At 32.8% G+C, this 24,347-nt stretch overlaps 2 protein-coding genes across 4 annotated transcripts in view; one reads left to right on the top strand and one right to left on the bottom strand.

Moving 5' to 3' along the window:
- The window catches only part of LOC126834611 (uncharacterized), a 31,868-nt gene extending 17,550 nt beyond the window's left edge, over positions 1 to 14,318 (bottom strand). The window contains 2 exon segments of the mRNA XM_050566671.1: positions 9,355 to 9,555; positions 14,067 to 14,318. Of these exon segments, the coding sequence (XP_050422628.1) occupies positions 9,355 to 9,555; positions 14,067 to 14,103 (238 nt within the window). The 5' untranslated portion in view covers positions 14,104 to 14,318.
- A 278-nt stretch (positions 14,319 to 14,596) lies between these two features.
- Positions 14,597 to 23,974, top strand: LOC126834610 (nuclear pore complex protein Nup153). 3 transcript variants are annotated; one of them, XM_050566669.1, is made up of 12 exons: positions 14,597 to 14,802; positions 15,091 to 15,328; positions 15,400 to 15,522; positions 15,658 to 15,792; positions 16,255 to 16,335; positions 16,409 to 16,503; positions 16,643 to 16,852; positions 17,463 to 17,614; positions 18,344 to 20,714; positions 20,801 to 20,925; positions 20,998 to 21,091; positions 23,811 to 23,974. In XM_050566669.1, exons 1-11 carry the CDS (start codon positions 14,779 to 14,781, stop codon positions 21,068 to 21,070), a joined length of 3,627 nt encoding a protein of 1,208 aa, XP_050422626.1. In that variant the 5' UTR covers positions 14,597 to 14,778; the 3' UTR covers positions 21,071 to 21,091; positions 23,811 to 23,974. The 3 variants fall into 3 exon arrangements, with proteins under 3 accessions (XP_050422626.1, XP_050422625.1, XP_050422624.1); XM_050566668.1 differs by lacking the exon at positions 23,811 to 23,974 and adding an exon at positions 22,066 to 23,305; XM_050566667.1 differs by lacking the exon at positions 23,811 to 23,974 and adding an exon at positions 21,633 to 22,042.
- Positions 23,975 to 24,347: the final 373 nt, after the last annotated feature.

Genomic DNA, 24,347 nt, shown 5'->3' on the forward strand with positions numbered 1-24,347 from the left:
AGATTAAAATATGCCCGTTTAGTATAAAGTCGTCATGCAACATATAATAAGTTCATTATCGCTCACCGAGTGGCCTTATACCGGAGACATAATAATGTTAAATAACAATATTATTATCATAAATTATTCCTAACGTACTGTTATTACTTTAAAAATAACCGGTTAATAGTATCGCCGAGTACCTCTACGTGTTACGGAATCTCGAGACCAACGACATGTCGTGTACCCGAAGACATCTTTTTCTTAACGCATTATTTTTTTTTTTGTTCAAGACCAATCGTCGAAAACTAAACGATCACGTTCTTATTTCGAATTAAGTTAGCACGTCTATTTTTTTTTTTTTTATGAGAAGAAACAAAAAAAACTGTATATACATATATATATACATTAATACGTCTTTACAAGCGTGTCTTCGCCGTTAAAGACTAATTATCGATGCAGATCATTTTCCTTTTGCCTTTTTTTTCCACCCCGCAGACTCTGCGTATAATCGATATAGTAGACTATAAATATATTTGTACAAATTGGCCGTTTGGTACTATGTATAATTAATTTTCACAACAACTTCACACAAACTAATTTTCTAATCTAGCGGAACCGACCGTTTCTTCAGTCTATAAACACATAATAATAATACATATAGACTACTTTCCCTCCTCGCGGTATCTCGCTGGCATAACAAGAACCCGCACACGAGCCTACGGTGAAGATCAAGATGATAATAATTGTATTATAATACATATTATAGGCAACGATGGATTTGTATGCGGAGTTGTGCATATTATTATATTTGAAAAAAAAAAAACATAAAAATACCAGCCGGAACTAGGACGTGGTTCAAAGAATATTTTAATCCACCGGAGACGGAGAATTTAAATTATGACTGAACCAAAGTGTTGTTACCTATACTACCGGTAATAATATAATTTTATGTCATTGAACCTTATATTCGATTGTCATAGCCGACCGGCGAACAACTGTAAAAAAATCCAATGCATAATCTTTTCTTGACAATAATTGTCTTCCAAAGAGTTCGGCGGCCTGTTCGCGTCTGAGTACAGCTGGACTGCTGCAAATTACATGATTTCACCCAACAACAAAAAAAAAACCCACGGTTGTGTTGTTCCAATAAATTTCGTGCCACAGTGATTCTTGCCAGAAAAAAACTATACCGCCGAGGTAGGCGTTTTAGCAGAAGTAAGAAGTTGTGCTCTTCAGTTGCATTAAATATATTAGCTAATGGAAAGTTCTCTCGTTTTCACTGATTTATAGACTATAATAATAACGATTGTAAAAACTCCACCGCATCGTATAATCATATTTTTACCGAAAACGAGAAGTAAGTACCAACGTTTTTTGTTCTTCTCGTTTTCTTCTATTTTATTTGTAAACGAAAAATTTCCCTATAAGTGCTTGAGTGTACAAGTTGCATTTTAATAAAAAAAAAAAAAAAACGCACATGCGAACAAAACGTGACTCAAGTTAAATCTGATCTCTGAACTATACCCGCTCGCTACTTGCCGTGTACTATATTGTGGTCAGTGGAAAATTATCATAACTTTCATTTGAAAAACCACACGAAAAACGAAAACACTACCTACGTCACGGAATCGCACTAAAACACAACTGAAAAAGTCGTGATTAACTTGGAACGGTTAGGTTTTATGTTTTACTTTTTTTTTGTTACTAACCCTAAATAATCGTGAAAGTGAAGGTCAATCACCTACCTATGCGTTAAGTTTCAATCCAATCGTTAGGGTTTTTTTTTGGCTACGGATTTCTAGTATTTCGTGTTGTGTTCTTCCAAAATATATTTTTACGGCTAAACAAACGGTTGGTACTATTAAGTAATATATATATATATAGGCGCCTAGACGAGTTATAACTTATACCTAACCTTTATAAGATATACCTACCCTACCCTACCCTGCCTAACCTAGATAAGTACACGTTTAAAATGCGCATATTTAATCAGGCGTATATATGCTAATTAAAATTGGACGCATTTATTAATTATAATAATATATTTTATTATACTAATTATGAAGTTGTTCGATTTTGTCGCATTATCGAACCTTTGCGGCCAAGCTTCTTAATTACCGCAAGTATATACAGTTATACGGGTGTTATGTTATTACTTGTTATACACTCCACCGTTGACCGTGCACAGTTTTTTATTTTTTAACGAGATATTAATTCACACGCGTGGTGTTCGTTTGCCCGTTTCTACAAAATATCTGTATCGTTGCCACTTCTTTCGGCTTGTAAGCCATATTAAATTACTATAACACATGAATCAGAACTATTCACGTGTTAGCTAATAACAGTAACAACAATATCAAGGCTTCTGCATTTTTCTTTGGTATAGAAAGCGAATTAGCGAAGAATCAGCCAACGGGAACCGTTTTTGTGTTTTAGAGTTCAGTTTTTCATTAATTGGGTTCGCCTCAGCCGGTCATTCCAACAGGAATTGCGAATCAAACCGTATCAGAATTCATCACAATGGACACAAACCCATATCGGACGTTGTCAGTAAAAGTTGCCGTAGAAAATATAAACGCCATATAGGTAGGCACTACTACACCGTAGGTAGATAATGAAAAAAACATCATTGCCATAATAATATTATCATAACAGTAATACTATTATAGTGTAATGTAATACAATATTATCGTCGGGCCATTTACCATAATAACTGACCCGCCGCGGTCGCCTGTAATGCAAACTGCAACTAGCAAAACCGATTATTAATTTCCAAGACAATAATCAAATTCTTACACGTAGGTGTAGGCATAAGTCACGTTTCCGGTGTGTTTAATATTTAACGCGATGCTGTTCAATTTGTATTTACAGCTGGATACGACAGGACGACACGTAACAATTGGACTTTAAAAAAAAAAACCACATTGGCGGGTCCTGTGTTCGCCCTCTATCAGTGAATAGCACGTATACTACAATCGGTTGTGTTCATCTGGCTCGCCTTTTGAACACCGTTAATTTGACACAGCACAGGACGACCCAGTGGGTGGGTTTTGCCATGTACTTACTTACTTGCGCAATACTTAAAAGTTTTTTTTTCTGAAAGCCGAAACGGCCTCGTTAAAACAAACGGATAGGCTTGGGCATTGTGCAATACTCGTTACGGCTCATATAATGCGCACTTAGGGCTCGTTAGTGTGTCTAAATATACTTCTGAGTTATATAAACGTGAATAATTAATGTAAAAAATAAAAATTCAATCTTCTTGGTCTAATAAAAAAAAAAAATTAAATATAGTACCTGCTTAGAATTTTTGACATTAATATGTATGTTATATACATCCAAAAATGGTCTTTACTTTCTAAGTTTTTACTTTATTCCACACAAACGAGGCCGATTACCGTAATCCTTATATTATCATCACTATTTATTTATCTATTAACCCCGAGTCTTCATGTCTCCATACTGTTGTTAATCCATAGTAGCTTTAGCAATTTATTTTCAAAAACCAGTTTTGGATCGAAAAATACCTAGCAATGTATCCTCCTTATTTTTATACTTGTATTTGTTTAACGAGTTTCTCAATAATATATTTTTAAAAGATTGACGTAACACTAAAAAAATAAAAATAAATAATAATGAATGTTACCATTTAAAATGTTTTAAAGTTAATACAGTGAAAACAGAACGGTAATATTAAGACAGGATGTGCTTTAAAAACGAACAATCGAAGTATGAGCCTACGCAACACTAAACATATATTATAACATACAAATAGTTATGAAAACAGTCAGACTTTTATTTTTAAAAAAGCTCAACAAAAGAGAAATAACAATTATTTTTGGAATAGAAGAATACTGTGAAAATGAGCCTAGTATTATGACCTTTTGTAATTTAGCAATAGGAGAAATCTCTAAATCAACATTTACCCAACAAAATAGGTAAATACTAAACATCATATTATGTAAGCTGAAAACTGTGCTACACTATTTGTAGTGTGTCACGGTGGTACCGACCCTATATGTGGTATATTATATATATTTTTCATTTAAATATTATAGTCGCATAGTATAATTTGCGTGGTAAATTAAATAGTATAGGCGTTAATAAAGTTACACATAAATATCATCACATTGAGGTTACGGGAACACACTTATCCGACATAGTCAAATTCATTATCCATGTACTAGTTAAATGGTCTATTATAGTGTGAACTAGACGGATTTATAACGCTTAGATGACGTCTCCTCCTTCCCCATACTCTTTCTTAAGAAAAAAAGAACAACGATAATAGTGAAGACCATCAATAATTGTGCAATACCTATGGACACTATGTGGATATTTAAATATATTGTAAGGGTTATATTTGTATTTAATAAAACCGTGATTTCGTAAAAGATGCAATAATAATAATCAGTTGTACGCATTTATAGTGTAACTTGAGTGGGTTATTTTTATAGTTATTATTGATTTAAACAAAAATCAGTTAAATCAGTTCTGCATTTAAGTTTTTGACCGGACTGTAGCTCTCGATTTTACACAACATTGAACGACTTCACAAGACTTCACAAGGATGTTTCGAAACTTATTAGTTTTTTTTTCTTAGCTATACACAGACTTGTAAAGTAGGTTGTACCTTTGAAATCCGACTGTGTAAAGACTGCGTTAGCTACTATTGTTTTAGCTTTGGATTTTAACTACAGATTTTATCAGACAATCAGCGCCGGTGTCGACCGTTGTCCGTCGAGCACGGCATGAGGTAAACAATTTTATTTTATGTTCATGACGTTTTAGTTTTGCGAATAATGCACCTAACCGAACGCCTGTTAATAATATAACTCCATCGCGAAACACTTTTCACGATGTATTTGGAACGTTCCGTTTCCATAATGGCATTGTACTATTAAAAATCAATCGGATAATGATTTTCCATATGATATTAAAACAATAAATTGCAAGTGTCTAACAGACAATAATTACAATTAATACCGTTGTATATGTTTTTTCGGCCTCATAAGTGGGTGCGACCACTTTCGCGAGGATCCAATATAGCCAAACCGACAAAACTTTGGTCGGCAACAGGATACATATTATTTTGTGTACGAGAACAATTATTATTATTGTTATTATTATCGTTATAGTGTTGTCATCGTTGACCGAACCTACACGTCCATATAAGGGAGGGGAGTGTATCCATCGATGGCCCACATCGGCTATTACTTAGGACGTATTCACTTGCTCTTGCTCAGCGTGTACGACATTGGTGTACAATAACATATATAACATATAAATGTATATTGTATTGAAATGTACCGATTTCGACGGAACGGAAAACAAACGTCCATTGAATTTCCAACGACGATTGCCATCGTTGCCATCGATTCGTGATTTGGCGTATACCTACCTACCTATACTATATACTCATCGGCGGGCGCGCGCGATTGCCCATGCCGATTGACAATTAATCATGCTACGATGGGCGCCGATTGTCAGGTGTACATACAGTTTACATGTAAAAAAATAAATATATATATATATATATATACAAAGATAGATAAACGGGCGGCGAAATGAAACGACGAGACAAGACGGACGACCGCGGAGGCGAGCGAGAAGGTGTAGTTTACCGTTGTAATAGCGGTATTATGACTATTATAATAATATGCTGCAAGACGGAGAAGTATGTCCGAAAAAATTAGGCCACGCATTAGTCTTTCTGTGTGTGTGTGTGTGTGTGTGTATACATATCACGCAAACTTATACATGTATATGTGTGTGTGTACGAATTACACGTATGAGGACGACAAAAGGATTTCCGTGTGACATAAAAATTGATGCGCGTACTACGCTATTTACGCGCCCAAGTGTCATGCATGCACGGAATACATACCTGTATATATAATATATATATATATTATTTGATATTATTATATATAAGATATCTTTTATATTATATATGGGGACAGTGGACCGCGGCCTTTTCATATAATATAGTCTGTACCCCAGTTTCGATTTCCATACAAGGACCTGCGACCGCCTTCGATGACTACGATGATAATAGTAATAAAAATTGTTTTTTAAAAAACAATCCATCCTCTTAGTTCTCGGTGTATGATAATAACAAATGAGCGCAAAACATTAAAGTCGTTATTATTGTTTCGTGCGTGTGTAGCACTTGAAATTAATTATTCGCGTACCAAGTATGTGTGTGTGTGTGTGTGTTTATCCTATAGACGGGTCTGATGAGTTAAACGGGAACGAAACAGGTTCTGGTAATGAATTTCGGTTGGATCTCGTTTGGCGATCGACGATCCGATCGCAAGACGACCGGGTTTGGCCCCTCGAAATATCAACCGCCGCACCGTTAATGAATATTTAGATACAGGTACGTCAACCGCCAACCAGGTCACACTAACTGCGACTACTTGCAAATGAAAACTCCAACACGTCCAACTGTAATATTTTACTCTTTACACGTGTACCTATAATATAATATTCATAATACTACTCGTTTAGCGGTTGGTTACGCGCATATACCGTGCTCGTCCGGAGTCACGAGCAAACATAATATTAAAAAAAAAAAAATGGATTGTGTAACGTTTCATAGTTTTTTCATCTAGAACTACTACTATACGTACCGTCGTTTCCGGGCAGAGAATATTTTTTGTAATTCCAAAAATCAGGGCCCACAAGTACTCTAATAGCACTGGAAAGGTTATTGCAAGGCCAGGATCCCAGGTCCTTATTATGCACTAACTTTGGACACGCCTATGGGTAAATTGCAACTTAATGGGACAACTGTTAATTTTTTCAAATGCTTGGATTTTAACCACCTGTTTTCACGTTTAATGAAAAGCAAAGAAAAAAATATTATTTCTAAGTAAGATTTTGCAGTCAAAATTTGCCTTCACTTAACCCAAACTATTTTAAATCGGTTCCAAAGTATGTCCTAAATAAGTGTCCGTACAAAATGGAAATTTGATATCTAATAGAAATTATAAACTTAAATATCGGATCGCGTAGACATTGACTGAGAATTTAACAAATTCTTGAACTGTTTCATTAAATATGTATCAATTTGTTTTATGCATGAGTTTAAAATTTAACGAATTGTATACAACTATTACAAATTTCGACTTTCACTATTGAAAGTTTTAATGAATATAATAATATATACTATATAGATTCAAATCCTATTGCGACTGGATCGTAAAAAAATAATTGTACATTTTTATTTTCAATTGGCGATTCGTATAAAATAATTTTTTTAATGTGAAACCACGAAACGCCAAAAATCTACATAATATAAGCAACGAGTTTGTGAAAAATTATGAACTACAAAATAAAAATTTCACAAAAATGTCCAGTGCAGTGACAATAATGAATAATTCAAAATAATAATTAATTGCCATTGGCAAGCGTGTGAACTGCGAAGTGAGTAATGTTTTTAAAGCATTTTAGTGAATAAATAAAATCCGTTAAATGCTTATTGAACACAGTCAGTGGATACTTAAGCATTGCCACAGCTAAGCCGGAGTGATACACGAGATTCAATGGTACCAAATAACACTTGCAATATCAATGAATACATACATAATGTATATAATATTTAAAATTAACATTTGTTTTTTTTTTTTGTAGCAATCCAAGCAAGTTTCAATCTTTTAAAACATGTCTTGGTTAGTGGAAAATGTATTCAATTTTTTTTTTATTGTAGGTACAGCAAAACACGTCTACCGTAGTAATGCGTACATCGCAGAGTTAAACACCCGTTATATGATATGTGTATGTTATGATACAGGTAATACATATCATATTATTCATACGACAGAAAGGTCTTACATCTTCTCACCGGAGAGTCGTAAGAAACCAAAGCTGTAGTGACATTGTCCATGATCGTCGAGACGGTCTTGTGAGAAGTAAAATATGCATAACACTTATACACTATCACTATATATCCACTATTAAAAACGGTTCGTTTTGCGCACTGTAAAATGGTTCGTATGAGGGCTAAGGTTTAATACATAATAATATATAGAAAATCGAATGAATGTTTTTTTTTTTTAATCGATGGATCTATATTTTTTGGTTTTTTTGTTGAAAGATAACAACCAGACAATTCTTTTTATGCTACTAAATTCTATCGAAGCAACAGCGGCATACCCATTGTTATAGAATAGGATTATTATCCATGTTTTTTACTCATGAAATATATATATATATATTATACTTTTCACGGAATATTAAATTTGCCAAAACATAATTTGCCACTTTGTACGATTCTAGCCGACGACAATCATGAACACTTGTTTTTTTTATCTTGTCCAACGGTACCTGTCTAGTAATTTTACAAAAAATAAAAAGAATCTGTCAGTACAAACACGGTAGATTGAATACGTCGATGTACCTAGTACACGTATAGGTTTATATTATACTTGTAGGGCGATTCTAATATAGTGATGCACACACATTTCTTCTTCAGCAACGATTCGACTTTTTTAAACAGTGTATTACGGTTACAGATCGCCATGTAACCGAAAATGTAACTTGTCAAGAATATTTCACTAAACATTTTGACTGGTTGATATAACCAGCAGTTTTAACCTACTATTTTTTAAGTTATATAAAAATTTAAAAGTTAGGACGAGAGGAGAAAATAATAAAAATAATACTACACTCGACCTTTACCTGCCCTAAACTTGAAACTTCAATAACTTCAAAAATAGCTGTCCAAAACCCAAAAAAAAAGAAATGTAATTATTTATTAACTAAACCCAGAGAGATATTGAGTGGCCCACGACAAAAAAATCACCCTGTAGTCTTCGTCATGGGTATATCGCTTCAAATAATAATCAACAACATTAATATTGTATTGGCAAAAGTGACTCTTTAGCCGAACAAACCAACACAATGGTGTGCATAACATGCATAGTCTTTTTGCAAATATGTTGTGAATTAGTAAAAAAAAACAAATTCGTATTGTTTTGATTTTGATTGGCGCGTAAACGTGAGAGAAAGTTCAACCGAGCAACAAAACGATGCGATGTTCATTATTAACGCATAACGACAAAATTCAATTCTTCGGTAAATCCATTAAAAATCGCGGTAAACAACAACCCGTAATGGATAAAAATCGAAAAATAATAACGAAAGCGACCGTCTTACAAAAAATTACAAGAAGCTCGGCGACTTTCTACAGTGTGCACGCGTCTTCTATAATAATACCTACAGGTCTCGACTGTCTAGGCAATGTCCTATTGTTGATCTGCGTATCGTTTAAGGCCAACATCGATAACCGGAACTTCGACTTTTTCCCTTTTTTCGCACAAAGGAAATTTGCTTAAAGCAAGTAGAAAATAATGTGTAGGCACTCACCACAAAACGGTATTCCCTCGGGCAGCCATTCGCCGGTGGGTTCACACACCCTGCGTGCGGGTCCCAAAAGTTCAAATCCTCTTTCGCAGCTGTATGTGGCCACCGCTCCGACGGGTAAAGAATCATTAGTAAACGTCACCGATGAATGTGCCGGTGCTCCAGGAAACTTGCAATTAGTTTCCGAAGAAACGATCGCCAATCCTGTAACATAAAATATAGTTTAAAATTAAACGGGATTAGGTCACTGAACTGTACGTTTTAATAATTGATACAATCCGAGATGGACAAAAGGCATCGAGTATGGCCAAGCTATATTAGATTGATTGATCATCAAAATTGTTAATACATATTACATTATTGTCCATGTAAATGTAAATTAACCCCATCCAGATGTAATATTGTATAGGGAGATAATTAGGCACAGAATAGATAAAAGCGAAAGGGTCACTCTCAATGTAAACAAAAAAGTGACGACCATTTTGCAAAGACCTATTTAGTACTATGTGTTAAATCTATACACAACTACAAACATAAATGTTTTTGTGTGATAAGTATCTTTCTCGTGTTAATTGTTATCAGTGCCCTGAGCCTGCAAACAAACGACCGTATAGATTGATTTTTGTGATGCGTTGTAAATCTTAGTAATTTTCGCATCCTAAAATTATGACTCATAAATTGTTAGTATACAAACTTTCCCAGTAGTCATCGACCGATCACTTTCTTTTTAGACCTACCTTTGTCAATAGGTACTACAAAATCAAATTGATTTTAATAATCTTAAAATACGAGAGAGAGGGAACTTGACGCGAGCTTTCGAATGACACACTATCAATGTTATTCCTTTTATGCCCGAATTATTATTCGGGTTTACATAAAACGGCTCTCGTTCTTTACTTAAAAATTATAATACATTTTCTATTAAATCGGTTGTGGTATTTATAGTAATATTTTTTAACGATGGACGTCCTACGATAGAACTGAACACCACAATATAACTAGTGAAACACAAATCAAAACGAATATTAAACGTTTTTAAAATAGAAAAATAAAGTCATTACACTTTTATAGAATTTTACGCCCATCGACCACCAAAGAAGATAACTAAACTCATACAACTAAGTTGTATGTATGTCAATAATATCAATGCATATTAGAAATGGTGCGTTATTAATTAATACTTGTTGCCTGTTTTATTAGTTAATTTTGTTTTCGTTGAAAAATTGAAACACAATATAATTTTTAAGTTAAATTTAACCTGCGGTTTATAACAACAATATATAAATATATGAGATCACTGATCAGTTGCATTAAATGACACGATTATAGTCTCAGGATAGCAACGAGTTAATGTACAAAAAAAATTGTGTGTTTTATGGAGCAAATATAAAGGACTTACGGAAGAAAAGCGATCTGGGCTAAACATACCTAACCGAAACAAACGACCGTGTCAAATAACCGAGTGGCTCTTTGCTTGTGTTGTAATCATCCTCTAATTATTTTATATTATGGCATTACCTTCTCCGTCGTAGGATTTCTTTACTTGAACTGATATATATATTTATTTTTTACAAAAAACTAAAACTATTCGCGTTAAGGTAAAAATTAACGTAAAACAAACAAGTCTTGTACTGTGAGTTAAAAGCCCATTATTGATATAACATATAGATGGCGAGCAAGACATTGATCGCATAAATTATTTTCGATTCGTCACACACACACACACACATAATATAATATACTTAATATCATTAGACAATTTTTTTACACATAATTTATAAACATAACAAACTACAATAAGTGTCTCATAACATGTACTATATAGTAAGGCATACCTATTAACTACGATGCACCTGTAAACGTATAGTTAATTTTCAAAGACATTCTACAAATAAGATACATTGTGTTGTATCACAACGGCTATGGCTATAAAAAATCTATTTTCAAATTTCACTCAGTTTAAAAATGACAATGAGTATTTTCTAAATAAACTACATTTGCAAATATTAGTTAGGCAAACGTTTTTTTGTATGTTATATAGAATGTACACAAGGCACCTATATTAGTCATAGAGTTTATCAGCAAATGAATCTATTGTTGTTTACATAAAACACACAAAAAATAACATATATTATTAATTAAAACGTTTTAACTGATAATGTCCATGCGTGTAATGTAAAAGTGAAATTAGTATTATTTTAACAATATGTTATTTAACACATCCGAAAACTATTAGAAATGATCACACCCATTGCTCAAAATAATGTATACAACATGGAAAACGATGCCGGAAGTGTGTAGATACTGAACATTTTAGTATTGAGAGAAGTTTCAAATTTATAGTCACATTTACACAAATGAAGATGTTCATCACTTTTGTCAATTTTCGTTTTATTTAAATGTGATAGTAATTAATAATAGGAACACAGTAAGACATACTTAATCTTTTATCACATTCAGATCATATTTTGCACGATAATGTGATGAATAATACTAATTCAAAATTGTTAACAGATAACTTTTACAATATATGTTGCTTAATAATATCTGCATGCAATCTTGTCTGTTTACATACATTTATGAAGTATACCTACAAGGGCCGAATATAATGATTAATGGTGAAATTTGAAATACTATTAACAAGGATGTACGGAACATAATTGGAAAGTGGCCAATGCACTGTCAAATGAGTAATGACAATATGACAAATATAATATTATATTTCCGTATGCGCCTGCATAGGCCGTTCTATATGGTTGTGAAAACCTCAGAATTCATCCATTAAACAGAAATAGATGTATCAACAATCTTTGAGTATTTACATTTTTTAAAACATATAATATGTAGATGATAGCTGTTGACCGTTGTCTGTTAGTCTTAAATAGTTTTTAATGTCATTTATAACAAGGACAGAGTGCATGATAAGATTTTTTTGCATTATAACCAAATTCTCAATTTCCCTAATTTCTATGTATTTGAAAACAGCGAGAAAGAGCATAACAAATTCAAAATACATAAGTATAAATGTTAGTGCAAAATACAAATTATAATTATTTTACATCCGACAGGTCAATTTTCGCCTACAAATACAACATATTTCTTATTAGTTACCAGTCGTATTATAAAAACAGTGGAACATCAAACATAGCAGTTTTAAATTATAGTTAACAAAATAAGTTATTATTTCTAATTAACCTCCATAGTGATAATAATAAATCCAGATGATCTACATTTACAAATACAAAATACCTAGTAGAAAGTTTTCATAATTAATCCAACTCGAATCACGATTTCAAGTTCTAGATTACCTACTTATAGTACTAAGAAGTTTGTATATTTTTCTGGTGAAAATTAATACAAATCGACACAGTATGATTTAATGTTAAACAAATAAGCAACAACTATGCAATTTATAGTTTTTTAGTAATTAATATTCTTAGTCTTAGGACTGTTCAAGACACATGATTGGTGATTCAACCAACCGTGGACCTCAGGCTCGTTTGGTCAGCATTTCATTATGTAGGTAATTAGCTGTACATTTTAACAAAAAAAAAACCAGTCTAAGGACCTTAGACTGGTCGAGATAAATATTAAATATGCAAGAAAAAATGCTGGTTATTTTAATTTGCTTATATACGTTAATAACTATACATTTATAATTAATTACCTATGTAGTTATTGAAATAAGTAGATTGTTTATTTTTAAAATAATAAAATAAACTAGTGGTTTGACTACATCCGGAACTATATTTTACACCCAATATTAAATATATATGTATATAAATATACATATATATACATATTGTATTGTTATTTGGTAATTAGTATTAACTAGGTACTTAATGCCATTACATCGAATTTACTGTTTTCAATTGTCAAAAATAGTACCAAGACAAATATGAATGTTCAGTGGAGTTAAGGGTTCGTTATGAGTTTGAGACAAAGGGTTGATTCCTCGGTCACCCAAAAATAAAACTGATTTTATATAAAAAAACTTTAACGGATAAAAAATATGTTAAAACCACATAAACAAAAATTATATCCCTCTTTTATAACAGCGTTTTTTATAGTAACAGTTAAACGTTAAGTTTATTAAATACTAAATACTTGGAATTTTGATATCTATTGAAAAATGGTAACTCCACCAGAATATTTTCTAGCTTGTTGTAGACTGAAGTTTAAACTATTAAGTTTAAACAGCTCAAAAGTCTACGTACAGCCTTAACCATTTAATTTCCATGTAAATTTCACGGTAATAATTTTCACTTTTCTATCATATACGCTTAAACTTAGCATTTCTGTTTTAGTATTGTCAATTTTTTTTTTTAGTCTTCATCACTTTATTCCTTGGATCTATCTACAGGTCTATACTTCAGTTCTTACAAATGGCCAATAGTCATGGACCATGGTCACCTAAATCTTCAGATCCGCATTGAGCCGGTGATCTATGGGCTGGTGGCATAGTTGACACTAACCAGGGTCTTATGCTCAATAAGACATGAGCATGCATGTAAATCCAATAAAACCCATGTTTTTTGGTAAATTCGTAAACAGCAAACATTTGTTTTTTTTGGTCAACTTTGGCCCAGTGGCCACTAAAGACTGATGGGCCGTTTTCTCCCGAACCGGTGGCCACCGGCAGGTAATGTACTAATAATAAGTGTATTGTATGTAAGTAATTAGTAATCAATTGGGACAACCCGCGGTCGCCGTACCTGTGGTGGCCAAGATGACCAGGAGCAATAGCCGCATCGTGAAGGAAGTCGACTTGAAAATCACCCCTGGGAAAACGTCTTCCGCGGTATTTGTCACTTACGTCGTGTTAATGAAAATAAATAAAACGACACTCATTCGACGGTTGTTTATGAAAAAAAAAAAACAAACCAAAACGATCGTACACGAAACTGACGGTGAACGCTCGCACACAACACTCCAAAACGGCGTGACACTTGCGACTGAAGACTGTGATGAGCAAAAATCCGAAAGTTAACCCACCCGGTAAAAACCGGTCAACGGGAGCAGGTGCTCCTCGAACGAGCGGCGGCGGCGCGGCGGCGAAAGAACACTCTCTCGCGCCCTCGTGTGCGGCCGCCGGACGGACGCCGCGCTCTGTCAGCGCTTGACGGAACCACGGCGCTCGCGTGCCGCACAGTGCGGACAACGTTATCAAATATCGGCGTGAACGTTGGCGGCACCGCCAGCGGCGCGCAACGACTGATCACTGATCTACTTTATCCATCATGGCCGTCATGTCCCAGCGCTTGTGAGCCGAGTGTTTTTCTCGTTAACAATATTTTTAACACGATAATAAAATAAAAAATACCGCGATTAAGTACGTTTTTATTGGGACAATGTGCTCGTCGTCAACGTTCGCGCGGCCGTGTGTTGTTTAAAGTGTGTGTCGATGGGATTAGGCCGATAGGCGCCATGAAACCGTACGACAAATCCAACGTAAGTACAAGACCTCGACGGCGGTAACGTTATTATCATTGCCAAATCCCGCGCCAATATCGGCCCACACCGTTGTCGCCGTTCCCGTTTTATCCCAGTCCGTCTATCCCGGTCCCGTCGGTGTCGGTCACACAATCACCGGCCGACTCCCGTCACTCTTTGTGCACATCCAGTCTTGTGTGTTTATCACATGGTTTTAGGCGCACGACGGTTACATGGTTGAATGTGATCTGACCAACGCGTGATAGTCCATACTGACGATGTTGTTGTTTGCCTTTGTTGTTTCAGTCGTTTATGCGAAGGGTCACCAAACGTGTGTCCGAACTCATACCCGGCACGACGTGGATGAACAAACTTATGAGTGATCCACTCTCCGACAATGACCCGTCACCGAGTGAAACCGACGATCAACCGCCGGTCAAAAAACTATGTACGCCGAATAATACCTTTATGAAGTATACCAACCGATCGGGTTGTAGTCCGAGTGTATCGTTAATTACTCCGGACAATCATAGGAACTCAACAAGTAGGCTCGGCTACCATTTGCGTTGCATTCGACATTTTCGGCTAACATGTATACTATCGTTTTTATTTAAGCTGTCAATGTTCAAATTCCTGAAATGTCCGCTGTGACGTGTATACCGAGTACGAGCAGGCAGTGTTCGTCATTAGTGAACCAGTCCAGTCCTTCTATTCTGAGAGACGACACTGATAGTAGAGGTATAGTTGACGTTATATTGAAAAAGCATTATCTAGCTTAACATACAGTTGTACTGTAACACATTTATACAGTATTTTGGCAGTTTTGTAGCTAAAGAAGTACATGGTTGTTCATAAAAATAATTATCATTATAGGTACCTTAAAAAGAAAGGTCGATGAAGCAGAATTATCAAATATCAACAGACAATCGTCAAAAGGCATGGCTTTTAACTTTGCTTCTTCAACTCCTGCAGTGGTATCAACTAGCAAATCGCTAAATCCTACACTCAGTGAGTTAAATTTTATAATCTGTATACATTCAAGCATAGCATTTAAAATTACCTTTACAATATATGTAACCAGAAAACAACCAAACATTAATTTCTTTCTTAAATTTAAAACGTTTTTAGAAATCATTATATTCGTACATTTTCTAAAAAGACAATATTTTAACTGAGTGAAAAACATTCTATAGTAGCCTATCAATTGAATTCACAATAGCTATAATATTTTAATAAAATGTCTGATGTCTTCCTAAGGTAGTTAAATGAAATTAACAACTGGAATCATTTTAATTTCCTGCGTTAAATTCCTCAATTTTGATTGATTTATCTTATGACACCTATGTGCTTATTGATAGTTAAAGGATGCTACATAGTCGTACTTAGAGCATGAGTGCTTATCATATTCTTTGTTATTTGTTTGTTAACATTAAAATGGGAATTAATAAATTATTATTAAACTGTTTTTAGACCTTAAAAAATCATATAATTTAAACCGAACATCTCTGAATAGCGATTTTTCTACGCCAACAAAACTAAATAGTAAATCAAGTAAGATCACGCTAGATATATTTAATGTATTGTAATTAAATAAAAATGCTAATTTTGTTTTTTATTTTTAAAGATGATTCCAGTTCTGCACTAAAGTTTGGAGACACATCCAAACATGCAATGTCATCTCCATCATTTCGATGGGACACGTTTGTAAACTACGGAGAGGTAATTTAAATAGATGTTTGGCTTAAAATAAATTGTTCGTATAGTTAATTTTAGTAATTTCTTGGTCTAAATCGATTTGCTCATTTAATATAGTTAATATTGTGTACCTATTTTATTCTTATTATTATTACGGTTTCAGTTATCAGAGCGTCAGAAATTGTTTGCCCAGAAATCTCCTTTGAATTGTTCTCAAGTCATGTATGGAGGAGGTTCTGCACGTTCAAACTTATCTAAAATACTCGGTAACACTCCGCCGATTCATCGAAAAACGGTTATACCAATATCTCCTGCCACTAACAACGAGATTAGAACCACGTCATCGATTCTATTACAACATATTTCTACCAAGGTTAGTCATTATAATATGTTTTATTAGAAATGTTGTTCTTAGAACTTAGTGTTCTTCTTGATTTATTTGATAAGTTATAATAATCGAGCATTTGTGTTATCGATAAATATAATAATATATAATTATTTTCCTGTTTTTACACTTGGGGTAAAATAAAAGTGTGAATCTTTAAGACGTTTTAGTAAAAAAAAAAAATGTTAAAATATTTACCTTCAGTTTTTATAATTTAAGATTAATTTAGGTTAAAGTTAAAAATCGGTTAATGTAATCATTATGTCTTAAAAAAAAAAACATTATCTGTAATTGTTTAAAGAATGTGTTCGAAATAATTATACATTTTAGACTGTGTAATGTTTATTTTCTTAAAATAAGGTATAAAATAATTGTTAGTTTTTTTTTTTTTTTTTTGTCAAAAATCTTAAAGATTAACACGGTTATTTTACCTTTCAGGATGACTTATAAATGAATAGAATGGTAAGTAGAGATTAGCTCCTGCATTGTCCTGCATTTATTCATTCTGACTCGAGGGACTTTATGTGTCGGTGTAATATTTTATAAAATATTTAAATCAAAATCCATCATTTTAATAATGTTTATTGTTTAATTTTAGAATAAGGCCATTGAAGAAAACAAATTTATTATTCAACCTAAAGTAAATATAAGACATAAAGCAGAACAAAAATCAATCCCGATTCGAGTAGAAACGACTGTGCGAATTGTTGATACACCTGAAAAGACTGAGTGTAGTCAGAATAGTGTTCAGTGAGTATACAACTATTGATATATTTATTTAACAGTATTATGTAGAGTATAGTATATACAATTTTTCACCCCTTCCCTTTCAAAATCAAACCCACATAATTCAAATATCTTTAAACTTATAATTACAGCGTTCTTTTAAAAATAGTTAGTCGATTATTTGGTTTTTATTTTTAAAAAAAAAACCCAAAAAGGGGAGGGAGAGAGAATTGCTTGTGTAAGTGAATCAACAGGTATTAACCTTCCGACCCAATATGCACTGGCCCTTCACTGTACTGGGTTTTTTTACTGGTGGCAGCAGCTGCTATATTGTCTAGTGTTATTTGATAAGTTTTCCTGTTTTTATTTTGCAACCTTTTATGCTGGATAGAATTTATTGTTTAATAAGTGTTTTGTTAATTCTAATCACTTCAAGGTGTACGTTTAAACTCCTCGAGTTTTTATTTTGTTCGATTTTTCTGCGACGTTTTACATCTATAGATTTATTGAATATGTGTGATCATTTATATATTACCTAGTTACCTGTTACCTAGTAATAGGTTAATTTCAAATTTGGCATATCATAATTTATTGAATTTTTTTTTTTAACTTAAGAAGTTGAATGTTACAATTTTGTTTGTTTGTATTGATAGTGTATGTTTAGTATCAATAGATAATATTTTGCCTTGGACTTGAAAGAATTTCACTTCATTAAGCTATTTTTTTAATATTAATTTTGATTGAAATTTTCAGGCAACAAAGTACTGGACATGATATGACCCGAAAACTAAGAGCTAACATTTTGAAGAAAAGTAGAGGTACCAACTTAGACGAACTTGAAATGCCAACCAAAGTTGATTTGCCCAACATTTCTTTACCAGTGTCCGCATTACCAATTATCAACTTAGCTACTAACAATGATGTCGATAATGAATTTTCATTCAACCAACCACTAACAATAGAACAATTTAGTAAACAAGTTGTTGAAAAAACATCAAAAAGAAAACACAAAAGCTTAGAAATCACAGCCAATAAAAAGCCTGATATTCATATAAATACCGACCTTGGTAATAATACCAAACAAAGTTTCAAAGCTTTTAGTCCTCCAGCTAAAAAACCGTCAACTCAACAAGTAGTTGCTTCAAAAGTCGTTGATAATTCTACTAAGAAAGTAGATACTGTTGCTAATGTCATCAAAGTGAACAGTTCATTCGAACCATTAACATTTAATGATGTTTTAAGGAATCCTTCACACTCAAGCTCAAATTTTCAATTGGGAACTTCAAATGGTTTAGTTTTTGGAAATACTTCAACCGTACAGGAATCTGATAAGAAAAAAGAAGCAACCACATTAGTGAAGACAAGCGAAAACAAAAAGTGGTCGTGTGACACATGTTGGGTTTCCAACGACAGTGTAAATAATGCTTGTGTAGCTTGTCAAACGCCAAAAGCTGGTGGCGCTGTTCAAAAACCATTACAAGTGAACAAGCCGAGCACTTGGACATGTGAAACTTGTTGGGTCCCCAACAAAAGCGAAAACGACGCGTGTGTCGCATGTCAAACGTCAAAACCAGGAGTTACCAAAAAGATTGTACAAGAATCGGCTACTTGGAAATGTGATGCCTGTTGGGTTGTCAACAAGAGCGATTGTACCTCATGTGTTTCCTGTGGAACATCAAAACCAGGATCTAAACCAAAACCAACGGCTCAATTCAATTTCGGACTGAATAATAATACTTCTGATAAGTCTAGTAGTAGTAGTAGCAATCAGTTCAAATTCGGGTTTGACAGTAGCAAAAACGATCAGCCTGCCGCCCAGTTAAAGTTGGTGCCGGACAATAGTAAAAACGACCAACCTGCCGCCGCCGCTCAGTTCAAGTTTGGGGCGGACAATAGTAAAACTGGTCAACCTGCCACTCAGTTCAAGTTTGATGCAACGGAGAATGGAGAGAAACCAACAAGTGGATTTAAATTTGGTGTAAATTCCACGACCCCCGATAGTTCGTCTTTTGGAGCGTTCAAATTTGGGACTACAACACCGTCTGTGAATAATACCAATTGTGTGCCTGACAACAAAACCACCGCCGCCGACCCTTCTCCGAGTAGTACATTTACATTCGGCCTTAATAATAAGTTAGATCAACCTGAAAATAAGTTGAATTTTGGATTTAAAAATCAGCAGACTCCTAGCTTGCCAATTACACAATTTAAATTTGGTCCCGGAAGTATTGAATCCGACAAACTTAATACGCACGAAAAAGTGGCTTCTGAAAATAGTAATGCTGAGAAATGTACTAATGAATCGATGAAATTGACCAACAACAAAAGTGATTTTTCTACAAAGACCGAAGACACGAAAATTAACATCAACAATCTGTCAAAATCCAAAGAAGAAAAAAGTCAATGTGAAAAAGCGCCTCAGTTCACTTTTGGAAGCACGAATACAAATTGTATCAATTCAATCAATAATTCAGTCGCACAGTTTGGGGAACACAAAAAAGAAGAATCTAATGGAACATTTACTTGGAACAAAAATAATGATATAACCGAATCTAAACAAATTGATTTTGGAAATTCAGCTACCAACAAACAGTCGTCTCCGTCGATTAATATGAAGAAATCGCAAATGGTTAACGGTCATTCGCAACCCAAAGAAATAGCGAGTGAAGACAATTCGGGTTTCATCAAATCGCCTCAGCTATTCAGTTTTGGATCTATAGCTAAGCAAGAACAAACTGCACCCGGTGAACAAAAGAAGCAATCATTCTCTTTTGGTTCATCTAACAGTGATAATTTTAATTCACCAAACTTAAATACTAATAAGTTTTCTGTTCCTCTATTTGGTGCCAGTAACCAAAGTAATACTGTGTTCGGTAATGCGACCACTACGTCAGCTGCCATAGCACCGGTTATGCCTCCAATTTCAGTGCCGAGTTTTAACTTTGGATCTGTACCTCCGTCCAACAGTTTTTTTTCCAAGCCTGTGAACGATAACAATACACCGTTTACTCAAACACCGAACCCGTTGGCATCGGCAACTAATAACGTATTCTCGTTTAGTGCACCGTCTCAACCAGTATTCAGTTCTACGAACAATTCCGATGCGCTCGCAAAACCTGTTCAGGTATTAATTTTGAATTGATCTATTTAATGTGATTTATATAAAACAAATTCATGCTCTCATAATCTAACCTAATGTTTAATTTCTAGTTGGACGACCAAATGAAGACTTCATCAAATCTATTTAGTCAGGCTAGTGCAAAGCCGGCTCTTAAGCTTGATCCTAACGCACCAATTTCGATTAATTTCACTGGCGGTGCAACCACTCAGTTCACGTAAGTTGTACACTTGTTAAAACTATAAACCTTTGTTTTTTATTATTACCGGGGGTTTTATTTTTGTTATAGTGCTCAACCGTCGGAAACTTCGGAGCCACCTACTAAGAGAAAAATTTTGAAACCTGTCAGGAGGATACGATAAAATCGGACCACACTACTACTTGTAAGTTCCGTTGTTTTTGTTTTGTTTATTAACAGTTTTTTTACAGTTTAATATTTGAACTGTGTCTTACTAATTTGTAGCTCATTTTACTTAAAATTAACATGTTTTAATAAGTATATACTATACTATACTATTATTCACACGGAGTTTATAGTCTATTAAAACAATAATTGTTATATAAACCTAATAACTGTAAATCAAATAGAAATAGTGTATAACAAAATATATACATATATATACCTGTTATTTTAATAGCTTTGTTGGTTGTAAGCTTTACTGTTGGCTTAAAAAAAAATGGTACTTACCCGTTTAATTTTTATGTTAGTATAAACTTTTTATTATTCCAAAAACGTTTATTTTTTTATTTCGAATTTATTTTTTATCATTTATCATAAGCGTTCATCTTTTTATTTATATACATAAATAGACGGAAAAATTACTAACTATTTGATTATACATTTTTATTATTATTGATGTATTATTTAATTTTAAGTCTTTCAAGTCTTACGGTAATACTAATATGTTTATGCTATATCCACAGAAAATACTTCATAAATGCAACTTCTATCAAAAATGTATAATTGACTAATTATTGCAGTATTGATCCTGAACAGACAGTCCACTGTATTTTTTGTTTATTGTAAATCTTGACATGATTCAAAATATTCTTAATTTTTATTAATATGGCTATATTTGTTAATTTATTGGTTTTGTACATAATAGTAAATATTATGTATTTTTTATTTTTGTAAATTATTTAGCTATCCATATCATGGTTATTATATTTTATTTTTTTCGATTGTATTCGACTCGACGTAGTCATTTATATATTATGTAATTAAAAGTCTGTCTGATTCTGGTGAAATGTACTATTTGTAATAACGATGTGCCCTCCTTGTTAAAGTTAAAGTTCCACGAATTAATTTGCATCAAGTCAATATCAATAAAAATAGTTATTTATTTAATTGTTTCAGAATTGCATTACAAATGAATAATAATATTTTTCGTCTTGTTGGAGTATAATAATATGATTTAAATTAGTAAACAGGTGAATTAAACGATTTGCTATTTTAAAAGAAAATTAAAATTGGATTGTAACTTTACATTAAACAAAAAAAAACAAAAATTAACATTTTCGACGTTGCCGTCGAGAAGTAAATAATTGATAGTTTAATTTTTAAACTACAACTCTTGTTTTTTTTTTCAAATTTATTTTCTTTTTTTTATTATGTACATTGATAAGTCGTAAGATATTACACCGACCTAGTAGTGTCGTAAATTGGGCTAATGGGGGTCATGTTCAAAAAACACTTGCAACTTGTTTTTATAATATTTTTATCATAACCGTGGTATCGAAAGTTGTAAATTGTATATGTTTTATAAAGTTATTATTTTAGTAGTTATTTTTTTTTTTTTAAGTTTTTAGTTATTAAGGAGTCTGACCCAAGGAATTTCTTTTAATAATCAATAGTTTCTCAATTGATCCTCTTCTACTTCTTATTGCCCCGTAAAATAATTATGTTTTAAAACATTATATTTTACTTATTACGATTATAATTTTTTTTTTTTTTTTAATTGTTGTAACAATGTGTTAAATACATTTCTAGTATTTAAAACGTAGCTATACGTGGTTTTGTATATCTGTGATATTCTTGTGGGTCAGGCTATGACGTTCTTCGATTGGATATAATCGAAAATCCAGCAGGCTCACTCCTTTTTCAAAGAAATGTATTTTATAACAAAATACATTTATGTTATGTTAATTAAAACAAAAAAAGTATATTACTAATTCTAGTTAAGAGACTTTTTTATTTAATTCAGACCGTTTATTTCCATTTATATTTTGTTCACGCCAATAAGTAGTTATTGTATTGTTATCATTTTTTTTATATATACATTTGTTGTACAGTGTTGACAGATTTAATAATATTTTGTAAACACGTAAATGGAAATAAACTGATTCGACTGTGATTTATGGATATTATGTATTGTTTTTGTCCACGTTAAAAATGTTAGGAGTAAGGCTGCTACCAAGAGCTTCATGTAGCCTATTTTTACTTTATTGTACAGTCTTTTTAAACTTTACGTAAGTCTACTTTTTAAGTGTTAATATAAAAAAACTAATTTGTAACTAAATTAAATATATTTTGTTTCTTTATGAAATGTAATTTAATATAAAATAAAAATATATGTTTTGTTTATTTTTAAAATGTATTTGTAGTTAGTTTTTGTGAAATTATCAGTAACCTTATTTCCTGTGGCGTTGTGGTATAAGTCGATGTGATATATTTTTTCCAACCATCCGACTGCCGCTAAGAGAACTTTCTCAACACCTATAACGAGATATTTACTTGTGTAAAAATCATCACCTTCTTTGTTACGGTAATATGATAATATAATTTGTACAATATTGTTATAAATATAATCCCTTTAGTCGTTATCTTTTTTTTTTAATTATATATGTTAAGCCTGGTTAAAAAATGTACAGTTGTGTTGATGAAAATGGACTTCGTCACAATTGTAAAAATGTAGCATTCTTAAGGAATTTAAACCCCAAAAAAATGTTTGAAAAAGCCTTGTTTGGATGGTTTACGTCGTTTTCGAATAATAAATTGTACCTTTCAAACTAATCAGACGAAGCCACGGCCATTAAAAAAAATGACTTCTTTTTATTGGTAAAATTTACAAGTATTAACTTGTGCTTGTATACCTTTTTTAGATTTTGCCAGAAACTTAGTTTTAGACGTCCAAAATCAAATTCAATGCGAGTTGGCAAGAATTAATGAAAATATATAAAAATGGATACCAAAAAATGTATGCCATCATTTGAATCGGTTCAGAAAACAATTTCAGATATACCCGCAAGTACTTGCTTCGTGCATAGATAAAACGTTATACCATGTTATGTTAACATTGATTATGTGTCATTCTAATTTTGTATAAAATGTATTTGTTTAAAAAAAAAAATCCAATTACAACTGAATTCCATCGTAATTTCACCCAACGTATAAGAATCATAATATATGTAATTTTTGTTTTGATTTATTTTCAAAGTGACATGAAATATAGTATATTGTGTCAAGTGTTACAATTACCTACGATAATTTATTTCAGGTGTTCAGGTTCTATCTATAATGTACGATGCATTGAAACTTGGAAGTTCGAACTTTAGCCATACTTGTTTTTATAAATGTTTGTGTAATTTTGCCGGAATCATAAATAAATCAAATTTGTGCATCACATTTATATACTTTTA

The sequence above is a fragment of the Adelges cooleyi genome, unplaced genomic scaffold (assembly GCF_023614345.1).
Source record: "Adelges cooleyi isolate 19-005CV unplaced genomic scaffold, UGA_ACOO_1.1 ACOO_flye_CR_arks_rails_tigmint_CR_PRNA_21, whole genome shotgun sequence".
NCBI lineage: Eukaryota > Metazoa > Arthropoda > Insecta > Hemiptera > Adelgidae > Adelges > Adelges cooleyi.

Bases quoted from the DNA above. Each gene is read 5' to 3' on its own strand.
- LOC126834610 (XM_050566669.1), top strand. From the start codon at position 14,779: ATGAAACCGTACGACAAATCCAAC. The intron at 17,615-18,343 runs GTGAGTATACAA...TGAAATTTTCAG, and splicing joins TGTAGTCAGAATAGTGTTCA to GCAACAAAGTACTGGACATG. The intron at 20,926-20,997 runs GTAAGTTGTACA...TTTTTGTTATAG, and splicing joins GGTGCAACCACTCAGTTCAC to TGCTCAACCGTCGGAAACTT.